General features: G+C 43.4%; 1 protein-coding gene across 5 annotated transcripts in view; it reads left to right on the forward strand.

Moving 5' to 3' along the window:
• The window catches only part of CASKIN1 (CASK interacting protein 1), a 361,626-nt gene that overhangs the window by 271,109 nt on the left and 68,055 nt on the right, over nt 1–22,462 (forward strand). For all 5 annotated transcript variants that reach the window (XM_068244315.1, XM_068244317.1, XM_068244316.1 and 2 more), the window contains exons 8-9: nt 10,745–10,853; nt 14,220–14,314. In XM_068244315.1, the coding sequence (XP_068100416.1) occupies nt 10,745–10,853; nt 14,220–14,314 (204 nt within the window). The remainder of the gene's footprint in view (nt 1–10,744; nt 10,854–14,219; nt 14,315–22,462) is intronic.

The raw sequence follows: 22,462 nt of genomic DNA on the forward strand, positions 1-22,462 counted from the left end.
ACTCACGTCCAGGAAGCCATGTGTGCTCCTGCTACGCTTTTTCTGCTTCCTATGTCGCTCTAAGCGTACGTGGTACGCTTAGAGTGACGTCACTGTAAACAACTCATGTCTGCCATCTTGTGGCCAAAAAGTAAACTACATCTAAATGTTAAATAAAAATAAAAATACACATATATTTACAAAAAAAAATACAATTTCAATCCCACCCTCCCAAAAATACCCACATAAAATGTTTAATTAAAAAAAAACAAAAAAACATTACAATAAAAAAAACAAAAACACAAATATTTACCTAAGGGTCTAAACTTTTTAAATAGCTTTTTAAATAGCTATGTAAAGATGAAATATTTCTTTTTTTTTTTTTATTATAAGCTTGTAAATAGTGATGAATGCAAAACGGAAAAATGCACTTTTATTTCCAAATAAAATATTGTCGCCATACATTGTGATAGGGACATAATTTAAATGGTGTAATAACCGGGACAAATGGGCATATACAATACGTGGGTTTTAATTATGGAGGCATGTATTATTTTAAAACTATAATTGCCGAAATGTGAGAAATAATGATTTGTTTCGGTTTTTTTCTTATTCTTCCTTTAAAAATGCATTTACAGTAAAGTGGCTCTTAGTAAAATGTACCCCCCAAAGAAAGCCTAATTGGTGGCGGAAAAAACAAGATATAGATCAGTTCATTGTGATAAGTAGTAATAAAGTTATAGGCTAATGAATGGGAGGTGAACATTGTTCGGATGCATGAAGCGAAAAACGACTGAATGCGAACTGGTTAAAGGGTACTTGTAACCTTAAAAAAAAAAGTAGATGCTTACCTCAGTACAGTGCTCCCTCGTTTATCATATTCATTTGGGCTCCAGTATCCTTTAAGGGCCATGAAATCGAGCATTCTAAACAAAATTACAAACCTATTGTTGCTAATTCGCACTAACCATAATTAGTCTTAAGGTTAATGCGAAAAGATATTCACAATAAATTACAACTTTACAGTGTCATAAAGCAAATTCAGAATCTGCAGAATTCAGTATCTTTTGGAATTCCTTGGAAAATGTTGGCATTTGGTCAGAATTGGCAATTGCGATAATGCAAGGGGCAGGTCTGAAGGGCTGCTGAAATGCACAGGTGAAGAGGGGAGAGAGGCGTGGCTCTGTCTGAAGCCCCCTGAATGTATCTACAGCCTATGATATGAATTCCATACAACAGTCAAAAACAAATTAAATCCTTTTATATTATTAGTCAGTATAACGGGTTCAAGGCAGCTTGTAATTAAAATGCCACTCTTGTGGCTGCCTAAGCCAGACGCGTTGTGATCCAGCACAGAAAACCAACCCATGGTTGCATGGAATTTAACACAAACGCAAGTGTGATCCCATTTATTATAAATGAATTCAGGGCTGTGGAGTCTCTGTCGAGGAGTCGGAGCAATTTTTAGGTACCTGAAGTCGGAGACAGTGGTTTCATTAACAGTCGGATGATTTTTGTACTGACACCACAGCCCTGAATAAATGTGATTGGCAACGCATCAGAGAGCATTGCAAGTGCCTTGCATGCGTTATATGGTGCATGGTGTTAAAAGAAAATAAACTTACTCATGAGACATTCTTCGTTCAGTTGCCAAAACCTTAGAAATCTTTATTACTTGTACAAGGACTTTCTAACAGCCAGCATATAGAGTCTATCTCTAACACAGGCCCAGCATAGCAGTAGAAAGTAAGTTTTTTCCTGCATGCATTGGCCTTTTAAAGCCTAATTAATATGATAAAATATTCCTCCTTTTGGGCAGTTCTTTCTGGTAAAAGTCCAACCAGGATGTTCAGTTCGCCTTTGCAGGTGGGGTCACTTGACTCCTCTTTGTCCTGAAAATCAGCCTTTCAAGGAAGTCCCCTGTAACAATATTCTTGCTTTCGTTTTCCTTCAAAGACAAACCCACTTTCGTTTCTCTGAAATGATCTCATAGCCAAGTGGATATTTTTCCAGGATGAAATATCCAGTTTAAACTGCTTCTGCTCAAGGAATTCTTCGTGCTTGGTACAAAATGACACTGGGGGGAGGTTTGGAGGTTGTTCTGGAATTTCACTGTGAAAGACATAGGAGACTGCACAGTATATGGTTCAAAAACATATATAACATATATTCAATGGTATCGTGATAACTCCTTGGTTAACAATAATCCTATTACTTAAAGTGTCACTCTAACACAATAATCTAATCTTGTGCATGTGGACTATATAGTCACATAGGTTACACAGGATATACATGATATACAGGGTATACATAAAGATTAACAGATTTAATTATAAAATTCTTTCCACATTTCCCTCCTGTTTATAATTAATACTGTGGGTTGTGGCTTGATTATATATGTGTTATAAAAAGAATATTTACATTCACATTTCTATGCTTATGCTTACTTAAGCCTCAGGTATCTGCAAATGTGTCTCCACTACAGGGGTCAGAGGTTCAAGCAAACACAGCCTTCTACTCCCCTTTGCTGCAAATGGGTATGCACTACAGCAAGTCAAGGCATAGAAGTGAAATGCTCAAAAACAAAAATCAGGCTCTGGCCGTGAGCTGGAATTATTGCCTCACACGTTGGCCTGGCCATCTCCCTCCAGCATACCATCATAATCTCCTCCCAAATCACCGTATGCTTCTTCATCATGCTGTGCTAAGGCTGCATACATAGTAATACTCATATGCTTATCTATCAACCTTGCAAAAAATGTTCTCAGCATTGGAAAAATACAGCAGGCTAGCAGGAACAGAACCATAAGAACAGTTAGGAATGCGATACCAAAACTCTGAAAAAAATGAAGTCCAGCTTCCAAACCAGTTCTGTAACCAGTCTGTTATTGGGTTTGAAACACCTGAGTTTCGTTTCAGCTCTTCGGATAGGTCTTTTAACTGCTGAAGAGCCACTGTCACTTTTCCATCAGGGGATGTATTATCTGGAATGTAGGTACAACATTGTTCCCCAAAAAATTCACATACACCCCCTTTCTCTGCCAACAGCATATCTAATGCAATTCTATTCTGCAATGCTGTTAATGATGTTGCTTTCAGTTGCTCTGCCAAACCTTCGATAGCATCTCTAGTATAATTAACAAATCTTTGCTGATTGTAATAAATATAATTAATCCAATCTACATTTTTGTTAACTGTTGGCCATAGGAAAATGGACTCAAACCCTGCAGCAATTTGGTTCCTAGCCTTGAACTCGTCTGGCACCCCTCTGGGGACCCCTATTGCATCAATATATACATATGGGTCCAGACTCCCTTTTGGTGCCTCCCTTTTACTCCGGTGTACCTTTTTATCCACCAAAATTTTAAAGGATTCATAGGGCAATATAGTGACATGTTCTATCATCCAGACAGGGGCACACAACCCTTTCCATTCTGGTGGCAATGATGATTCTGCTTTGTTGGGTTCACAAGTCCACCATGTATCTTCTAACTGCCATTTTGTTCCTAGGCTCAACCCTTTATCGTTGGTTATTTCCACTATTTCTCCACAATACTTGATCATCGGATGGTTACTGGGAGCAGATCTATTATAGCACGTAAGATTGCTGGCTGTAGCAAATGCACGCTGTGGCGTGCCTGGTACCTTCATACGGACTCTCTCTGTGGTACAGTTCCGTGGTTGATTCACACTTATCATACTTTGTATCATACATTCTAATTCAGACCCACTCGCCACTACTGATACCAGAGCAATCTGCGGTCTAGCCGCTGCACACACAATACAGTCAGACACATTCACTCGGTACATTCACTCGGTTTGCAGTAAAAATTGCCAAAGTAATCCAAAAATTAAAAATTCCACCGGTCACTAAAACTTTATCACTAGTCACGTTCATCTTGTTAATACTGTCCGGTGGGGATGGGTCAGTAATCTCTTTGTCTATCCTGTCATTGCTGTTCAATGGAGGTCGTATTGTCATTGTCATTGTCATTCCAGGACTCTTCTTCTTCTTTAAAAATGCTATGGCTCTAACCCAACTTCCCCTATGTAGCCTTTTTAGGTATCTGTTCCCCCTTTTTTATCTCCTTTTCACCATGGTTCAAGATAAAGAACTACACCTGTGCCTTAGGAAGAATCCTCTAATATCTTCCCACAGCCTTTGAGATCGTGGTCGCACTGAGGCTCAGGCAAATGTTCCCGTCGCCTCAGGATCTCAAATTTCCGCCCCTCTTTACCCCGTGGTGCTAACTATCAAGAACAGATTGGATCTGGCTACTGTTTTTAAAAGGAAATGACCGCTAAGCGTTCTTCTTGAGCAAAATTCAAACAACATTTCTTTTTTTGTTTCAAAAAACACCAAAGCCTCATGTGAGTGTTCGTAGCAAGCTGTGGTTCTGGATCTTTTAATTAATCTGGATTCGGAGGGCCCATATGCGCCCTCTTGCAATGGCTTAAATATTCCCATGTGGTTTTATTCTAATTTAGCCACTATTATCCCTCCTGTTGACACATGTAAAACTCATGTGTCATCACCACAAATAAATCGGACAAAATCAGTCAAAGGAAGGTTAATAGGTCAGCAGTGTCCAGAGCGACCTGTAGGTAAAGTCTTAGGCTGCAAGTCAGCAGAAGGAGTTGTAGTTGTATATGTCAGGACTGCCAAGTCGTTGCCACGGGAGATGAGGGGACTGGGATGTTGCACACATGTGAATGGCCAGTGTTGTGGGAGCCCGGAGAACATCCATGGTCTGTGGGACGGGTGGGCTCCTCAGTTGCTGACACCTAACCCTGCGGACGCCACTAAGCCGCAGACGTATGCATGATGGGAAAGCATACAGGCTGGTAGTGAAAACAGTGGGGGACGGGATCCCATATAACAGGGTGGCGTAGGGTAAGTGATAAACACACAGCTTGAGCAAAGACGCAGATAGAAGCTTATCTATTCTACGATGTTCTTCAGCTCACTACTGTAAGACCTGTTGGTGTATTCCCTCCTGTGCACATAAAACTGATCCACAGGGATTTGTCAATTGCCCTGGGACAAGTCACTGCGCACATGCGGACGGGAAAAAACATCCTTTGGTCAGTAAACAACAAAGAAAACAAAAGTACAGGGCCAGGGTGGTGCAGCAGTTTTGGACAATAAAGACGTAGACGCCCAAGCAAACAGGCTGTGCAGCATAAACGGGGGGGGGGGGGGGGGATGGATGGGATGGAGCTGGTGGGGGGTGGGGTGGGGCTGGTGGGGGTGGGGTTGGGCTCTTGGCAGAGAACTACAATCATGCATCCCTTTCTGCAGTCGCCATCAGACAAGGCTTTGTGGTCAAAATATTTCTATGAAAATCATTTTACTGAACTCCTTCTAACATATCCATGAATTTTAAAAAATTTTTTTAATCAGGTGTCAATCAAAACGGCCAATCAATCGATGACAATGACCCACATACTACAGCAATGCAGCAATCAATTGTTCCCAGAAGCAAAAAACAAAAATCATCATATTTTATTCTTATAATTGAAAGTAATATCTGCGGGGTTTCTCTTTTTCTTTTATTTTTTATTTATCCCGCATTCTGGGTTTCACAAAATATACATATCTTTTAGACAAACCTCTTACTTTACTCCATACATTCTCTCAAATCACTCTGTTCCGCTCCAACACACATACACACATCTAGGCTGCTAGCTGGGATTCATACCTTCACACAGATCCCAGGCAGAAACTCCACTCAAATTTCACAGAATTCAACAGTACAAACACATCCCAAATAGCATTCACAAACAGACAACTGCAATAGTTAAAATCACTTTTAAACTTTCAATCTTCAGACGAACATCGGACAAACAGAGTATAAAACTTGTACAGACATTTGTATACTGTACAAACTACACAAACAACAAACAACAAACAGACAGACAGCAGCTCATAACTTGTGGATTTTCCCCTGTAGCCCCCCTCCTCCTCCCCCTCTGCTGGATACTTCCAGGGGAGCTCTGGTGATTTAGATTTCAGAGCTCAGAATTCCCAGCTTCACATTTTACACACCACAACGTAACATTCTATTTTCATCAATAAATTCACTTACTCAGTTGCCTTCAACTAGGGCAGAATTAATACCCTTAACCATACTTTGTCGCTGTTGACCTCGGGCCCTCTGGGGGCAATGCCGGGCCAGGTGATCTTTCGACCCACATTCAAAACATTCTCCGCGTTCTCTGCGACCTTCAAAATCCTTAGATCTGCGCTTTCGTGGGCGTGTGAAATACCCATTATCATTCACATAACAACCATTCTCATCACTGCAATCATAAACATTTGTGGCAACTTTCTTCCCCTTCTTTACCTTTTCTTTGATAACACGTTCAGCATGCCGGGCATATTCTAGAAAATCATTCAGTCTGCAAGTTCTATGGTTAACCATATGCTTTGTCACAAACTTGGCCACATCCTCTTTCAAAGCTCTGTGTACAGCAATTTTAAGTTGTTGTTCGTATGGGGAATCTACTGTTCGGTCAGCAGGGGGAGCTATGCCACTATGTCTGTTGAAAATCTCCACTACCCTGGCTACTAACTCATCCACTCCCTCCCCATCTCTTTGGGTGATGATGGAAATCTGGCCCCAATCAGGTGACGTCTTATACTTCTCCCTAGCCCTGTCGAGTACAGCATCATATCTTTGAATCAGATCAGCGCTGTCCCAGACCAGAGGTTTAAGGGGAACAGGTGGATCTCCTGTTGGATCTCCTGCATCAAAGGGGTTCCAGGTACCAGCTACCATGTGCCAGTCTGTTTGGAACTTCCCTCTAAGGACCCTCTCACATTCCAACCCGTCTAGGCCGTAGCTGATACGGAGGTTTTTCATATCCCTTATGCATGTATCTATGTCTTCACGATGTGAGGGTATGCCCTGTAGAGCTTCCTTCACATCGTTATCTGTCCATGGCCTATAAACTCTCACAGCCTCACCTCCCGCAGGGTTTGGCATCTGAATCATGGGCATAGTAGTTGCCTCATAGGCAGGGGCTGTAGCCCGCAGGTGCACATATGGTGGGGGTAGTGGTGGATATACTTGTGAAACGTGCACCCCTGCCTCCCCCTCTATCTTCTTTTTGCTGGCTCTCGTCAGCACTCCCTCTCTATCTGTTCCTACCTCCAAACCTCCCGTGGCCCCCCCTTCCTCCTTTTGCTTAGTTCCACCTCCCTGTGGGGCCCCATCTGCGTCATGTGGGAGGGCCTCAGCCTGGTCTAGGACTGGTACGGCTTGGCCCTGGGCTGGGGGAGGGATCTGGGGGTCTTGGCGTGGAGTGCATGTTACCACTTCCAGGTCTTTGTTCTTTTTTCCTAACCAATATGTATTCACCTGTTTCTGCCTCTTATGCGCCTCTTCTAGCCATATTTTAGCTTCTGCTAAGCCAAACCGACCTTCTAGCTTCCTGTCACTTTGTGTTTCACATTTAATTTGAGAAACGAGTTTCTTGCACCCGTCAGGGTGAAGGTGTCCCGAAAAACCAAATGTACTCCTCCACAGGCTACAATATTTTACCCAGCTTTTGTTCCTCTTGCGCATGACATATTCATCATCAGTTGCTTTAATTTTGCCTGTACCTTGCCCCATTCTCAACCTCCCTCGTTCATACACTTGTTTTGAGAATTACAATGTCAGCGGTCTCGTCCCTGAGATGGATTTGTAGAGTTACGTTTCTACCTGGCAGAACTACGTATCTGCCCGTCGGGAGCTGCAGCGGAGACCGGATTCACTCAGTGTGATGAACCTCTGCATGAGGGTACCCCTGACTAAAATACAGAAACAACCTGTGATCTAGATCCACTCCGATATTACTGCCTGTTACGCGGCTGTGTTCTATTGCAAAAACTTACAATTCCGCTGAGGCACACAGTAGCTCAGGAAACTGACCACAGATTGTGTCATGCAAAACAATATAACAACACATCAAAACTTATACTCTAATTTTGCGCAGCCCTGTGTATGAGAAGTTACAGAAATAAAAGGTAGTACTTACAATTAAGAAGCTTTCAGGACACCCGAGAACTTTGTTTTAGAATCCTAAGCAGGCGATTTCACCGACCTTGGCTGAAGAAGTCTCACGGTTCGAAATAAACCGTACGTCACAAAGACGTGAGCTCCAGTTGCGTTTGGCCACCTGCTTTTTGAAGGAAACGTAGTCCCGGTGGGCTTTCACCAGCTTTTTTTTATCAGATTCGCCAGTCGCAAACGCGCTCCTAGGACTCACCTCTCTGTGACTATAGGTTTTCCGGTTCGATGAAGACCAGATGTTAAAAGTAAATAAACTTACTCATGAGACATTCTTCGTTCATTTGCCAAAACCTTAGAAATCTTTATTACTTGTACAAGGACTTTCTAACAGCCAGCATATAGAGTCTATCTCTAACACAGGCCCAGCATAGCAGTAGAAAGTAAGTTTTTTCCTGCATGCATTGGCCTTTTAAAGCCTAATTAATATGATAAAATATTCCTCCTTTTGGGCAGTTCTTTCTGGTAAAAGTCCAACCAGCATGTTCAGTTCGCCTTTGCAGGTGGGGTCACTTGACTCCTCTTTGTCCTGAAAATCAGCCTTTCAAGGAAGTCCCCTGTAACAATATTCTTGCTTTCGTTTTCCTTCAAAGACAAACCCACTTTCGTTTCTCTGAAATGATCTCATAGCCAAGTGGATATTTTTCCAGGATGAAATATCCAGTTTAAACTGCTTCTGCTCAAGGAATTCTTCGTGCTTGGTACAAAATGACACTGGGGGGAGGTTTGGAGGTTGTTCTGGAATTTCACTGTGAAAGACATAGGAGACTGCACAGTATATGGTTCAAAAACATATATAACATATATTCAATGGTATCGTGATAACTCCTTGGTTAACAATAATCCTATTACTTAAAGTGTCACTCTAACACAATAATCTAATCTTGTGCATGTGGACTATATAGTCACATAGGTTACACAGGATATACATGATATACAGGGTATACATAAAGATTAACAGATTTAATTATAAAATTCTTTCCACAATGGCCACTTGCATTGCAAACAGCGTGCAAGTGAGAAAGGGACCTTACTCTGTGTGTAAGACAGGTACACTTTAATTGCACATCTACTTATTTTCTCATCTTTTGGGGGAATTTACATTTCACTGAATGTGGTACTGCTTAACAGAGCTATAAATGTGTAAATGCCTTGGAGGATTGGTTCCTGTACAGAGGCGTTGCGTTTCTTTTTATCTGATGATCTCTAGAGTTTAACCGTCTCCCTGTGCCTCACTACATCAAAGCAAGGCCCTGAGGGGACCACAAGTGAAGTAATACCACAGTCTGCTGTGGGCCTTGGAGTCCCTGTAGCTTTCCTCTGTGCTTTATGTAACCCTCAGTGTCTCATAGTCTTCAGATATCCCCCCTCATATGTGCCAGTGGAAGTGCTGTAAGTCTTACCACTGATTCCCACATCCGGAAACCAGCGATTTATTCATTTATGTGTCTCTAACCACCTATGCTCACAGAAGTAGCTTATAGCTCATATACACACATTAACTACCTCTACACAGGTCCATAGTTATATCTTCTGGCAAATGATCCAATATTTCCCAGCTACAAGTTCATCAAGGAGAAACCATCAATTTCCCACTATGCACCACTTTACCAGATTTCTATGCAGCCATCACCAGGGCTATGGAGTCGGTACAAAAATCTCCAACTCTGACTCCTCAGTTTATGAAACCACCGACTCTGACTCCAGGTGCCCAAAATGTCTCCAACTCTGACTACTCGACTCCGACTCCTTAGTTTAATACTTACCAGGGCTGTGGATTTTGTCCAAAAATCATCCGACTCTCGATTCCTCAGTTTATGAAATCTCCAACTCCGACTCTAGGTACCTAAAATGGCTCCGACTCAAACTCCGACTCCACAGCCTTGGCCATCACTTCACTGTATGCTTGTTGCTGTGTCCTATCTTACTTCAATCTATAAACTTTCCAAGATGTTTTTCAATTGGGCTTGTGGGCGTCATTAAAGGCACTCCGAGCACCTCTCATGGGCATGCCTTTAAGCCAGACGACTTTCAACAAAGTCGCGCTATGACCCCTCTGGAGGAGCCTCTTGCAATGGCCATGCATGTCACTTCCTCTTCCTGCTTCATTCAGTGATGCCCTTCTCTAACAGAGAAGACAGTGGTGGCTCGGGAGTTATAACATAGCTGTGATGTTTAAATTTAAATCAAACGAAAACTATTTGGTGTAAAACGGCATCAAATGAAAGAGGAGAGCACAAGTTACAGAAACGTATGCATCTTTAAGTACTTTGCAGTATTGGTTGGAGTCTTAAAGGCATGCCCATGAGAGGTGCTCGGAGTTCCTTTTAAAGGGATTTAAACCTAATGGTGTCCTAACAGTTTAAGGGTAGGGGTAAAAAAAAACCATAGCAAATAGGCCACTGACTGTGGAGGCCACCATGGGGGGTTGACTTGGTAGGAGGCCCATGATTTGTAGATTTTAAAGGAAGGAGGTCCATGCTTTGTAGATCTTGTGGGAGGCCATGATTTGTGGTTACGTCTGTGGGTGTTATTGCGTGAAGCAGTACGGTAAATGAAGAGCCATTACCTTATCCGCTGGGAGTTTTGAAGTATTTTTTTTATTTTTATTATTTACTGTATGTATCTGAATGTGATCATCTTGAACTAAAATACGTTATCAAAGTGTGCTAATGTGTTTTTTCTTTTTTTATTTGCTGTGTTATCAGAGCGGGATCAATGCTCATGTGCGGAACACTTACAGCCAGTCTGCCTTGGATATAGTAAACCAATTCACAGGGACCCAGGCCAGCAAGGAGATCAAACAGATGCTACGAGGTGAGGCCCATAACACTGAAATAGCAGCATGATTGTTCTTGCCTATCGCCTTCTAGCTTCTAAATAAGCAAATGCTTTATTCTGGTGAGGACTCTAAAAAGAAAAACCTCCTCACAGCCTGTTATTTCCAAGAGGGTCCATTCGTGTTTGTCACCTTTAAAGTTGTAGGGCAGTCATCCTCTCCCTGCAGTTTTACTGATTACCCAGCAAGCTGGCGGTGTAGCAGAACTCCTAGGATTGTGTAAGGGACCAAAATCTTTGCATCTTTGTATAGATCCTATCCAGGGACTACATTAAATATTGAGAATCCTCCATGAAGAGATGGACTAGTCAAATCCCTGTCAGTTTCATCCGATTTTTACTACCTACTGTAAGTGGCAGCAACACAGGTGATAAGTAATTTATAGCGCCTTTTACTCTAGAAGAAACCTGCGTCTTATTTGTATATATTTTCATGTATTTTAAAATGTACATTTTTTTGCAATAGTGGTACTTTAATTGTGGTTTTAATTAAAAATACCGTACCTGAGCTCCTCTGTTTCTGTCTATATAGCACTCCTGCCAGCAGCTGTTAAGACAGGTACACACGCCATACTTTAGCGAACAAGGGGTCCGCCAGACCCTCCCGCTGGGCGGACGTTCTGCCGACAGTAGCACGTGTGTACACGCTGTTGGCAGACTGATAAGACTGTTTCTGACAGATCCACAGGTCTGCCGACAGCATGTACACATGTGCTACTGTCAGCAGAACGTCTGCCCAGCGGGAGGGTCTGACGGACCCGTCGTTGGCTACAGTATGGCGTGTGTATGTGCCTTTAGGGTTAAACAGCAGTTCGCAGATGGTGTTATCAAATTCGAAGGGCACGTCCCCTGAGTTGCAATGAAAGTACCTCCAGACACTGCAGTTCAGAAAAAAATCACTATGCCAACCTTCTCCTAGGAGGACTACAGCTCCTAATGAGCCTTTGCAACTTTGAATGATAATTGTAAAGGCAGTGAAGGACTCTACTCTGTATATGGCAATGGGAGATCTGCTCTGTGTTTCTTTTGAGGAGGTGGCATTTTTTTATTGCTGCAAAATACAGTTATAGTTATGAGGCTCTGAAGAGACCAAATAAAATGTTTTCAGTTCTTTTTTTGTTTTCAATGATTTTTATTGTTTTGTCATTTTTTAAAATAACATAGCACAACAAGCTTGAATAGCGTAAATCATGAGGCTACGCCGCCAATGTAAAAAAGGTGGTGATCATAACCGTGCATAACATGAAAACAAAGCAACACTAACCATAAAGGACCACTATTGCAAAAATTATAAAATTTAAAATATATGTAAACACATACAAATAAGAAGTACATTTATTCCAGAGTAAAATGAGCCATACATTACTTTTCTCCTATCTTGCTGTCACATTCAGTAGGTATTAAAAATCTGAGAGAACCGACAGGTTTTGGGCTAATCCATCTCCTCATGGGTGACTCTCGAGGTTTTATAATTACAGGTAGTCCCCGGTTAACGAACGAGATAGGAACTGTAGGTTTGTTCTGAATCTGTTCTTAAGTCGGAACACTGTGCCATCTCTGTCCCCTGTACCTCCTCTGTGCCTCCAGTGTCCCCCTCTGTGTCACCTATACCCCCTGTACCTGCTTATATAAGTTTAAAAGCCATTTTTTCTTTGAATGTTTTTTTTTTAATCGACTTTCTCAAAAAGTCCAATTTGAAAAAAAAAATGTTGCGGCTTGTTCTCATGGAAACACAGAATCCATGCCGTTCGTATCGGCGGGACGTTCGTAAGTCGGGCGTTCGTAAGTCGGGGACTACCTGTATTTTCGAAAGCACTTAGTGAATAGCAGTTTCTCCGTACAACTGCTAAAAGTGTGCAGGGAGGCTGGCCAGCATCTTTATATAAATCCTTTTCAAGGGACCAGGGCCGGTTTAAGCAACAATGGGGCCCCAGGGCAAAATAAACCTGGGGGCCCCCCCAACATATACGCCGGAACAAAAATCGGCATTAGGGGACGTTTTTCGCAGCTGGTATAGTCAGGGTGTGAAGTCCCAATCGGTCAGAGCTCCACATTCTGGCTATCCCAGCCTGCATGGGGGACAAGGGGTTAAAAAGTTTCAGGAGGGGACCCCACATAATTAAAAAAAAAAAAATTCCCACACTCTAAACATAAAAAAACAATTGGGAAAATAGGAAAAAATGCCAGGGATCTTCATACAGCCACATTGCGGCTGTATAGCGATCCCTGGCCAAAGCACTGCGGCTGCGTATAGACCCCCTGGAAACCCCGTCAGGAAATTTATTGCGCTTTCGATTGATGCCTGTAAAATTACACTACCGTTAGGTTTGCTACTAAAAGTGACATTTACCACATTTAAAACTATACTTTTTTCCTTCTAAACTTTGAAAAAAAAATGTTTTCCTCTTATTCCTAATGATCTCCTTAACATATCCTGCAAATTTAGGGTTTCTAGAATTTAAGGTGGATTTGCTATTAACCATTAAAGTTGGCAGGTTTTTAAATGTTTTTTTTTTTCCTTTGAAACTTTAAAATCGATTTTCTCAAAAACTATAAGGCCGATTTGAAAAAAATGTTTCCTCTTGTAGCCACTGGGGGCCCCTACAAGCTCTGGGGCCCTGGGGCAGCTGCCTCCTTTGCCTTAATGGTAGAGCCGGCCCTGCAAGGGACGCCTTCATAAAAAAATAAAGGCCATGCTGAGAATCCCCCATGAAGAGATGGGCGAGACCAAAACCTGTCAGTTCTGATTTTTAACTACCTGCTTTAAGTGATAGTAGGATGAGAGAAAAGTAATTTATGGCTCATTTTAATGTGGAAGAAACGCATTTCTTATTTGTATGTGTTTACATGTTTTTTTACAATTTTCCGCGGTAGTGGTCCTTTAACCGCGTTAAGCACAACTGGTGAGCTTGTCTTAATTTTTTTTTATGTGTTCTGTTCAGCTTAGGACTCCTTATGGTAGTTCCAGTCTTAATTGTAAGGCTCGGTTCACATTGAGCCGGATCACACACGGTCTGTTCGGAGCAGATAGTGCAGCGTCCACTCCGATGGTGTTTTGTGTCCGGTTGGAGTCTGGGGCAGATACATTTCCACCACAAGCCTCTGTGGCTAACCATCTGTTGTCAAGTGCAGATCGTGAGTTTGTGCTGTGTTTACAGATCTATTCCGGACTGACAGTATGAACAGATCCTATTAATAACAAAGGATCCGTCGACAGTTAGTGCTGTGCAATCCGGCTGAATGTGCCTGTTTGCCTTGCAGTGTGAACCAAGCATAAGAGAGTGACGGTTTGCATGTGGAAGGTGCTCAGATGCTCATGGCAATTGTTCATCTTTTTTTTCCCAGAGGCCTCTGCGGCTCTGCAGGTCAGGGCGCTGAAGGATTACTGTAACAACTACGATCTAACAAGTCTTAACATTAAAATGGGTGACGTGATCACGGTGAGTCCTTCTTCAATGTCCTCCTGAATAATTCAATGTAAAATTATTTTAATGCAAAGGTTCAGCTCATAACATTCTAAAACATCTTTGTGGAAGTGACTATGCATGTACGGACAGTAACATTTTACACACCGCAGATCATTTTCTGAGCCAGAGAACTGCCAAGTACATAAAAGCCCGCACCCACTACGCAATTTTTCGGTCGACCGGCGGTTTTTGAGCAACGGTTGATCATTCCTGCGATCTTGTGTTGTGGGGTATAGGCACGCAATTATGCAAACAACATTTGGTGACGAGCGGTGATAATGACCGTCACGGCAGATCTGATCTTTAAGATCCCCGACGACTCAGCGCAAAGTACTGCGATCGCTTGACTTCCCGTTTGCACCAGTCGTGTACACAATATTCATTTATAAATTGTTTAGTCAATCTTTTCACATTGTAAAATCGTTCCTTGCCCTGATTTACATTCACAGGTAGCAACATATTTACTGCCGGCAAGGAGCATCACTGTGGAATGTTTGTTGTGTGTTCCAAAGTGAGCAGAAACAACATCTGGTGTCCCTGAGTGCTCTCTGGGAGAAGGCAGCAAAACATAACAGCCTAGGCTCAATACCATTGGGATGGCAAGATTACATACCAATATACAGCAGCAGATAGATACAGGAAGCGTTTCTGATGCTGAAGCCAGGATAATTAATATACGGTTGGGTTCTATTACAATCTGCTATATGTTGTTATCTTGCCTTTTTAAGCACTGGAAAAAACTTAATGAAATTAATATTTAGGACATCTACATCTGATGATAACATCAAATGTAAATGTCATCTTTTAAAGGGTACCTTAACTGACGTGACTTGAGGTAAAACCTGTGTAGGTACAGTGCCATTCCTGCATTTAACTAGGATGTGTTCATTTTTTCTTTTTATCCCTGAAAGAGTTAAACATTCAGGTTAGTCAGACTACACCTTAACCTTCACTGATAAGGAATTACAGCCATAAACCTTTTGTACTGAACTGCTGGAAGAAACAGCCTTTCACATAGTCTGCCACAGAAACAGTAAAGGTACGTACACACGTCTGATATTTCTGAACGTCTTGTCATTCAAACCGGTGGTTTGAACGACAGCTTGGCATTTGTACGGCATCAGTATCAGTTTCGACTGATCCGCTTGGTGGATCTGTGGACTAACTGTCGTTCAAACGACAGTTAGGTCTGTACATGTGTACAAACGACTTGTTGTTTGAAAGTCTATTCGTTTGACACTAATAGACTTTCAAACAACAAGTGGTTTGATCAGTCTTTTGGTCTGGTCCATTGTTCTATCCAGTCCATTTGACGACATTTAACCACTTGAGGACCTAGGGCTTTCTACCCCTTAAGGACCGGCCACTTTTTTTCCATTCAGACCACTGCAGCTTTCACGGTTTATTGCTCGCTCATACAACCTACCACCTAAATGAATTTTGGCTCCTTTTCTTGTCACTAATAAAGCTTTCTTTTGATGCTATTTGATTGCTCCTGCGATTTTTACTTTTTATTATATTCATCAAAAAAGACATGAATTTTGGCAAAAAAATGATTTTTTTTAACTTTCTGTGCTGACATTTTTCAAATAAAGTAAAATTTCTGTATACATGCAGCGCGAAAAATGTGGACAAACATGTTTTTGATTAAAAAAAACCCATTCAGTGTATATTTATTGGTTTGGGTAAAAGTTATAGCGTTTACAAACTATGGTGCCAAAAGTGAATTTTCCCATTTTCAAGCATCTCTGACTTTTCTGACCCCCTGTCATGTTTCATGAGGGGCTAGAATTCCAGGATAGTATAAATACCCCCCAAATGACCCCATTTTGGAAAGAAGACATCCCAAAGTATTCACTGAGAGGCATAGTGAGTTCATAGAAGATATTATTTTTTGTCACAAGTAAGCGGAAAATGACACTTTGTGAGAAAAAAAAAAAAAAAAAAAAGTTTCCATTTCTTCTAACTTGCGACAAAAAAAAATGAAATCTGCCACGGACTCACCATGCCCCTCTCTGAATACCTTGAAGGGTCTACTTTCCAAAATGGGATCATTTGTGGGGTGTGTTTACTGTCCTGACATTTTGGGGGGTGCTAAATTGTAAGCACCCCTGTAAAGCCTAAAGGTGCTCATTGGACTTTGGACCCCTTAGCGCAGTTAGGCTGCAAAAAAGTGCCACACATGTGGTATTGCCGTACTCAGGAGAAGTAGTATAATGTGTTTTGGGGTGTATTTTTACACATACCCATGCTGGGTGGGAGAAATATCTCTGTAAATGACAATTTGTTAATTTTTTTTACACACAATTGTCCATTTACAGAGATATTTCTCCCACTCAGCATGGGTATGTGTAAAAATACACCACAAAACACATTATACTACTTCTCCTGAGTACGGCGATACCACATGTGTGGCACTTTTTTGCACCCTAACTGCGCTAAAGGGCCCAAAGTCCAATGAGTACCTTTAGGATTTCACAGGTCATTTTGAGAAATTTCGTTTCAAGACTACTCCTCACGGTTTAGGGCCCCTAAAATGCCAGGGCAGTATAGGAACCCCACAAATGACCCCATTTTAGAAAGAAGACACCCCAAGGTATTCCGTTAGTAGTATGGCGAGTTCATAGAAGATTTTATTTTTTGTCACAAGTTAGCGGAAAATGACACTTTGTGAAAAAACACAATTAAAATCAATTTCCGCTAACTTTTGACAAAAAATAAAATCTTCTATGAACTCACCATACTCCTAACGGAATACCTTGGGGTGTCTTCTTTCTAAAATGGGGTCATTTGTGGGGTTCCTATACTGCCCTGGCATTTTAGGGGCCCTAAACCGTGAGGAGTAGTCTTGAAACGAAATTTCTCAAAATGACCTGTAAAATCCTAAAGGTACTCATTGGACTTTGGGCCCTTTAGCGCAGTTAGGGTGCAAAAAAGTGCCACACATGTGGTATCGCCATACTCGGGAGAAGTAGTACAATGTGTTTTGGGGTGTATTTTTACACATACCCATGCTGGGTGGGAGAAATACCTCTGTAAATGGACAATTGTGTGTAAAAAAATCAAAAGATTGTCATTTACAGAGGTATTTCTCCCACCCAGCATGGGTATGTGTAAAAATACACCCCAAAACACATTGTACTACTTCTCCCGAGTACGGCGATACCACATGTGTGGCACTTTTTTGCACCCTAACTGCACTAAGGGGCCCAAAGTCCAATGAGTACCTTTAGGATTTCACAGGTCATTTTTGTTTCAAGACTACTCCTCACGGTTTAGGGCCCCTAAAATGCCAGGGCAGTATAGGAACCCCACTAATGACCCCATTTTAGAAAGAAGACACCCCAAGGTATTCCGTTAGGAGTATGGTGAGTTCATAGAAGTTTTTATTTTTTTGTCACAAGTTAGCGGAAATTGATTTTAATAGTTTTTTTTCACAAAGTGTCATTTTCCGCTAACTTGTGACAAAAAATAAAATCTTCTATGAACTCACCATACTCCGTACGGAATACCTTTGGGTGTCTTCTTTCTAGAATGGGGTCATTTGTGGGGTTCCTATACTGCCCTGGCATTTTAGGGGCCCTAAACCGTGAGGAGTAGTCTTGAAACCAAATGTCGCAAAATGACCTGTGAAATCCTAAAGGTACTCATTGGACTTTGGGCCCCTTAGCGTACTTAGGGTGTAAAAAAGTGCCACACATGTGGTACCGCTGTACTCAGGAGAAGTAGTATAATGCGTTTTGGGGTGTATTTTTACACATACCCATGCTAAGTGGGAGAAATATCTCTGTAAATGACAATTGTTTGATTTTTTTACACACAATTGTCCATTTACATAGAAATTTCTCCCACCCAGCATGGGTATGTGTAAAAATACACCCCAAAACACATTATACTACTTTTCCTGAGTACGGCGGTACCACATGTGTGACACTTTTTTGCAGCCTAGGTGCGCTAAGGGGCCCAACGTCCTATTCACAGGTCATTTTGAAGCATTTGTTTTCTAGACTACTCCTCGCGGTTTAGGGCCCCTAAAATGCCAGGGCAGTATAGGAACCCCACAAGTGACCCCATTTTAGAAAGAAGACACCCCAAGGTATTCCGTTAGGTGTATGGCGAGTTCATAGAAGATTTTATTTTTTGTCACAAGTTAGTGAAAAATGACATTTTGTGAAAAAAAACCAATAAAAATTAATTTCCGCTAACTTTTGACAAAAAATTAAATCTTCTATGAACTCGTCATACACCTAACATAATACCTTGGGGTGTCTTTTTTTTCTAAAATGGGGTCACTTGTGGGGTTCCTATACCGCCCTGGCATTTTACAGGCCCAAAACCGTGAGTAGTCTGGAAACCAAATGTCTCAAAATGACTGTTCAGGGGTATAAGCATCTGCAAATTTTGATGACAGGTGGTCTATGAGGGGGCGAATTTTGTGGAACCGGTCATAAGCAGGGTGGCCTTTTAGATGACAGGTTGTATTGGGCCTGATCTGATGGATAGGAGTGCTAGGGGGGTGACAGGAGGTGATTGATGGGTGTCTCAGGGGGTGGTTAGAGGGGAAAATAGATGCAATCCATGCACTGGGGAGGTGATCGGAAGGGGGTCTGAGGGTTTGGCCGAGTGATCAGGAGCCCACACGGGGCAAATTGGGGCCTGATCTGATGGGTAGGTGTGCTAGGGGGTGACAGGAGGTGATTGATGGGTGTCTCAAGGTGTGATTAGAGGGGGGAATGGATGCAAGCAATGCACTGGCGAGGTGATCAGGGCTGGGGTCTGAGGGCATTCTGAGGGTGTGGGCGGGTGATTGAGTGCCCTAGGGGCAGATAGGGGTCTAATCTGATAGGTAGCAGTGACAGGGGGTGATTGATGGGTAATTAGTGGGTGTTTAGGGTAGAGAATAGATGGAAACACTGCGCTTGGGTGGTGATCTGATGTCGGATCTGCGGGCGATCTATTGGTGTGGGTGGGTGATCAGTTTGCCCGCAAGGGGCAGGTTAGGGGCTGATTGATGGGTGGCAGTGACAGCGGGTGATTGATGGGTGGCAGTGACAGGGGGTGATTGATGGGTGGCAGTGACAGGGGGTGATTGATGGGTGATTGATAGGTGATTGACAGGTAATCAGTGGGTTATTACAGGGGAGAACAGATGTAAATATTGCACTGGCGAATTGATAAGGGGGGGTCTGAGGGCAATCTGAGCGTGTAGGCGGTCGATTGGGTGCCCGCAAGGGGCAGATTAGGGTCTGATCTGATAGGTAACAGTGACAGGTGGTGATAGGGAGTGATTGATGGGTGATTGATGGGTAATTAGTGGGTGTTTAGAGGAGAGAATAGATGGAAACACTGCGCTTGGGTGGTGATCTGATGTCGGATCTGCGGGCGATCTATTGGTGTGGGTGGGTGATCAGATTGCCCGCAAGGGGCAGGTTAGGGGCTGATTGTTGGGTGGCAGTGACAGGGGGTGATTGATGGGTGATAGGTGATTGGCAGGTGATTGACAGGTGATCAGTGGGTTATTACAGGGAAGGACAGATGTAATTAATGCACTGGCGAATTGATAAGGGGGGGGGGGGGTCTGAGGGCAATCTGAGCGTGTGGGCGGGTGATTGGGTGCCCGCAAGGGGCAGATTAGGGTCTGATCTGATAGGTAACAGTGACAGGTGGTGATAGGGGGTGATTGATGGGTAATTAGTGGGTGTTTAGAGAAGATAACAGATGTAAACGATACATTTGGGAGGTAATCTGACGGCGGGTTTGCGGGCGATCTAATGGTGTGGGTGGGTGATCAGATTGCCCGCAAGGGGCAGGTTAGGGGCTGATTGATGGGTGGCAGTGACAGGGGGTGACAGGGGGTGATTGATGGGTGATAGGTGATTGGCAGGTGATTGACAGGTGATCAGTGGGTTATTACAGGGAAGAACAGATGTAATTAATGCACTGGTGAATTGATAAGGGGGGGTCAGAGGGCAATCTGAGCGTGTGGGCGGGTGATTGGGTGCCCGCAAGGGGCAGATTAGGGTCTGATCTGATAGGTAACAGTGACAGGTGGTGATAGGGGGTGATTGATGGGTAATTAGTGGGTGTTTAGAGAAGATAACAGATGTAAACGATACATTTGGGAGGTAATCTGACGGCGGGTTTGCGGGCGATCTAATGGTGTGGGTGGGTGATCAGATTGCCCGCAAGGGGCAGGTTAGGGGCTGATTGATGGGTGGCAGTGACAGGGGGTGACAGGGGGTGATTGATGGGTGATAGGTGATTGGCAGGTGATTGACAGGTGATCAGTGGGTTATTACAGGGAAGAACAGATGTAATTAATGCACTGGTGAATTGATAAGGGGGGGTCAGAGGGCAATCTGAGCGTGTGGGCGGGTGATTGGGTGCCCGCAAGGGGCAGATTAGGGTCTGATCTGATAGGTAACAGTGACAGGTGGTGATAGGGGGTGATTGATGGGTAATTAGTGGGTGTTTAGAGAAGATAACAGATGTAAACGATACATTTGGGAGGTAATCTGACGGCGGGTTTGCGGGCGATCTAATGGTGTGGGTGGGTGATCAGATTGCCCGCAAGGGGCAGGTTAGGGGCTGATTGATGGGTGGCAGTGACAGGGGGTGATTGATGGGTGATAGGTGATTGGCAGGTGATTGACAGGTGATCAGTGGGTTATTACAGGGAAGAACAGATGTAATTAATGCACTGGTGAATTGATAAGGGGGGGTCAGAGGGCAATCTGAGCGTGTGGGCGGGTGATTGGGTGCCCGCAAGGGGCAGATTAGGGTCTGATCTGATAGGTAAAAGTGACAAGTGGTGATAGGGGGTGATTGATGGGTGATTGATGGGTAATTAGTGGGTGTTTAGAGGAGAGAATAGATGTAAACAATGGATTTGGGAGGTGATCTGATGTCGGATCTGTGGGCGATCTATTGGTGTGGGGGGGTGATCAGATTGCCCGCAAGGGGCAGGTTAGGGGCTGATTGATGGGTGGCAGTGACAGGGGGTGATTGACGGGTGATTGATGGGTGATTGACGGGTGATTGACAGGTGATTGACAGGTGATCAGGGGGATAGATGCATACAGTAAACAGGGGGTGGTGGTCTGGGGGGGGGGTCTGGGGAGAATCTGAGGGGTGGGGGGTGATCAGGAGGGGGCAGGGAGCAGGGGGGGGGATAAAAAAAAAATAGCGTTGACAGATAGTGACAGGGAGTGATTGATGGGTGATTAGGGGGGTGATTGGGTGCAAACAGGGGTCTGGGGGGTGGGCAGGGGGGGGGTCTGATGGGTGCTGTGGGCGATCTGGGGCAGGGGGGGGAGAAATCAGTGTGTTTGGGTGCAGACTAGGGTGGCTGCAGCCTGCCCTGGTGGTCCCTCGGACACTGGGACCACCAGGGCAGGAGGCAGCCTGTATAATACACTTTGTAAACATTACAAAGTGTATTATACACTTTGTATGCGGCGATCGCGGTGTTAACATCCCGCCGGCGCTTCCGTATAGCCGGCGGGATGTTGCGGCGAGCGAGCGGTGACAGGCGCCGGCGGAGGATCGCGTCACGGATGACGCGATCGCTCCGCCCATGCCCTTAAATGGACCGCCGCCTCTGTGGGTGAGGCCGTCCTGCAGGGCTCCACTTCCCCGCCGCCCCTGTGTAGTGGGCGGTCGGGAAGTGGTTAAATTAGCTGTAATTAGCGTTTCAAACGTTTTGTCGGCTGTGTGTACAAGAAGTCCGAATGTCTTTTTGTTTGAATGACAATCGGGCATAAAACCAGACGTGTGTATGCACTTTAAGGGTAGGAACACACTAGGCAGAATCGCATATGCGTTTTCCATAGCACATAGTGGAAAACGTATATGCGATTTTGCCTAGTGTGTTCCTACCCTTAAACAAAACCTATGTTTAGAACTTTCAAACAGAAAATAAAACTGTGTGGCTTTTAAAAAGTATTTTTTTAGGAGTAGGAGGCAAGATATGATAGTTTATCTTATCAGTGTATTTTCAGTTCATGTGCCCTTTAAGTTTTATTTCTATCTGGACTCTAGCTTTAATTGGGTCACTTGTGACTTATCCTATTATAGTGCTCAACCCGGCTTCCAGAATCAGGACTCTTTCCTGTCTGCGGG

The sequence above is a fragment of the Hyperolius riggenbachi genome, chromosome 7, assembly GCF_040937935.1.
Source record: "Hyperolius riggenbachi isolate aHypRig1 chromosome 7, aHypRig1.pri, whole genome shotgun sequence".
NCBI lineage: Eukaryota > Metazoa > Chordata > Amphibia > Anura > Hyperoliidae > Hyperolius > Hyperolius riggenbachi.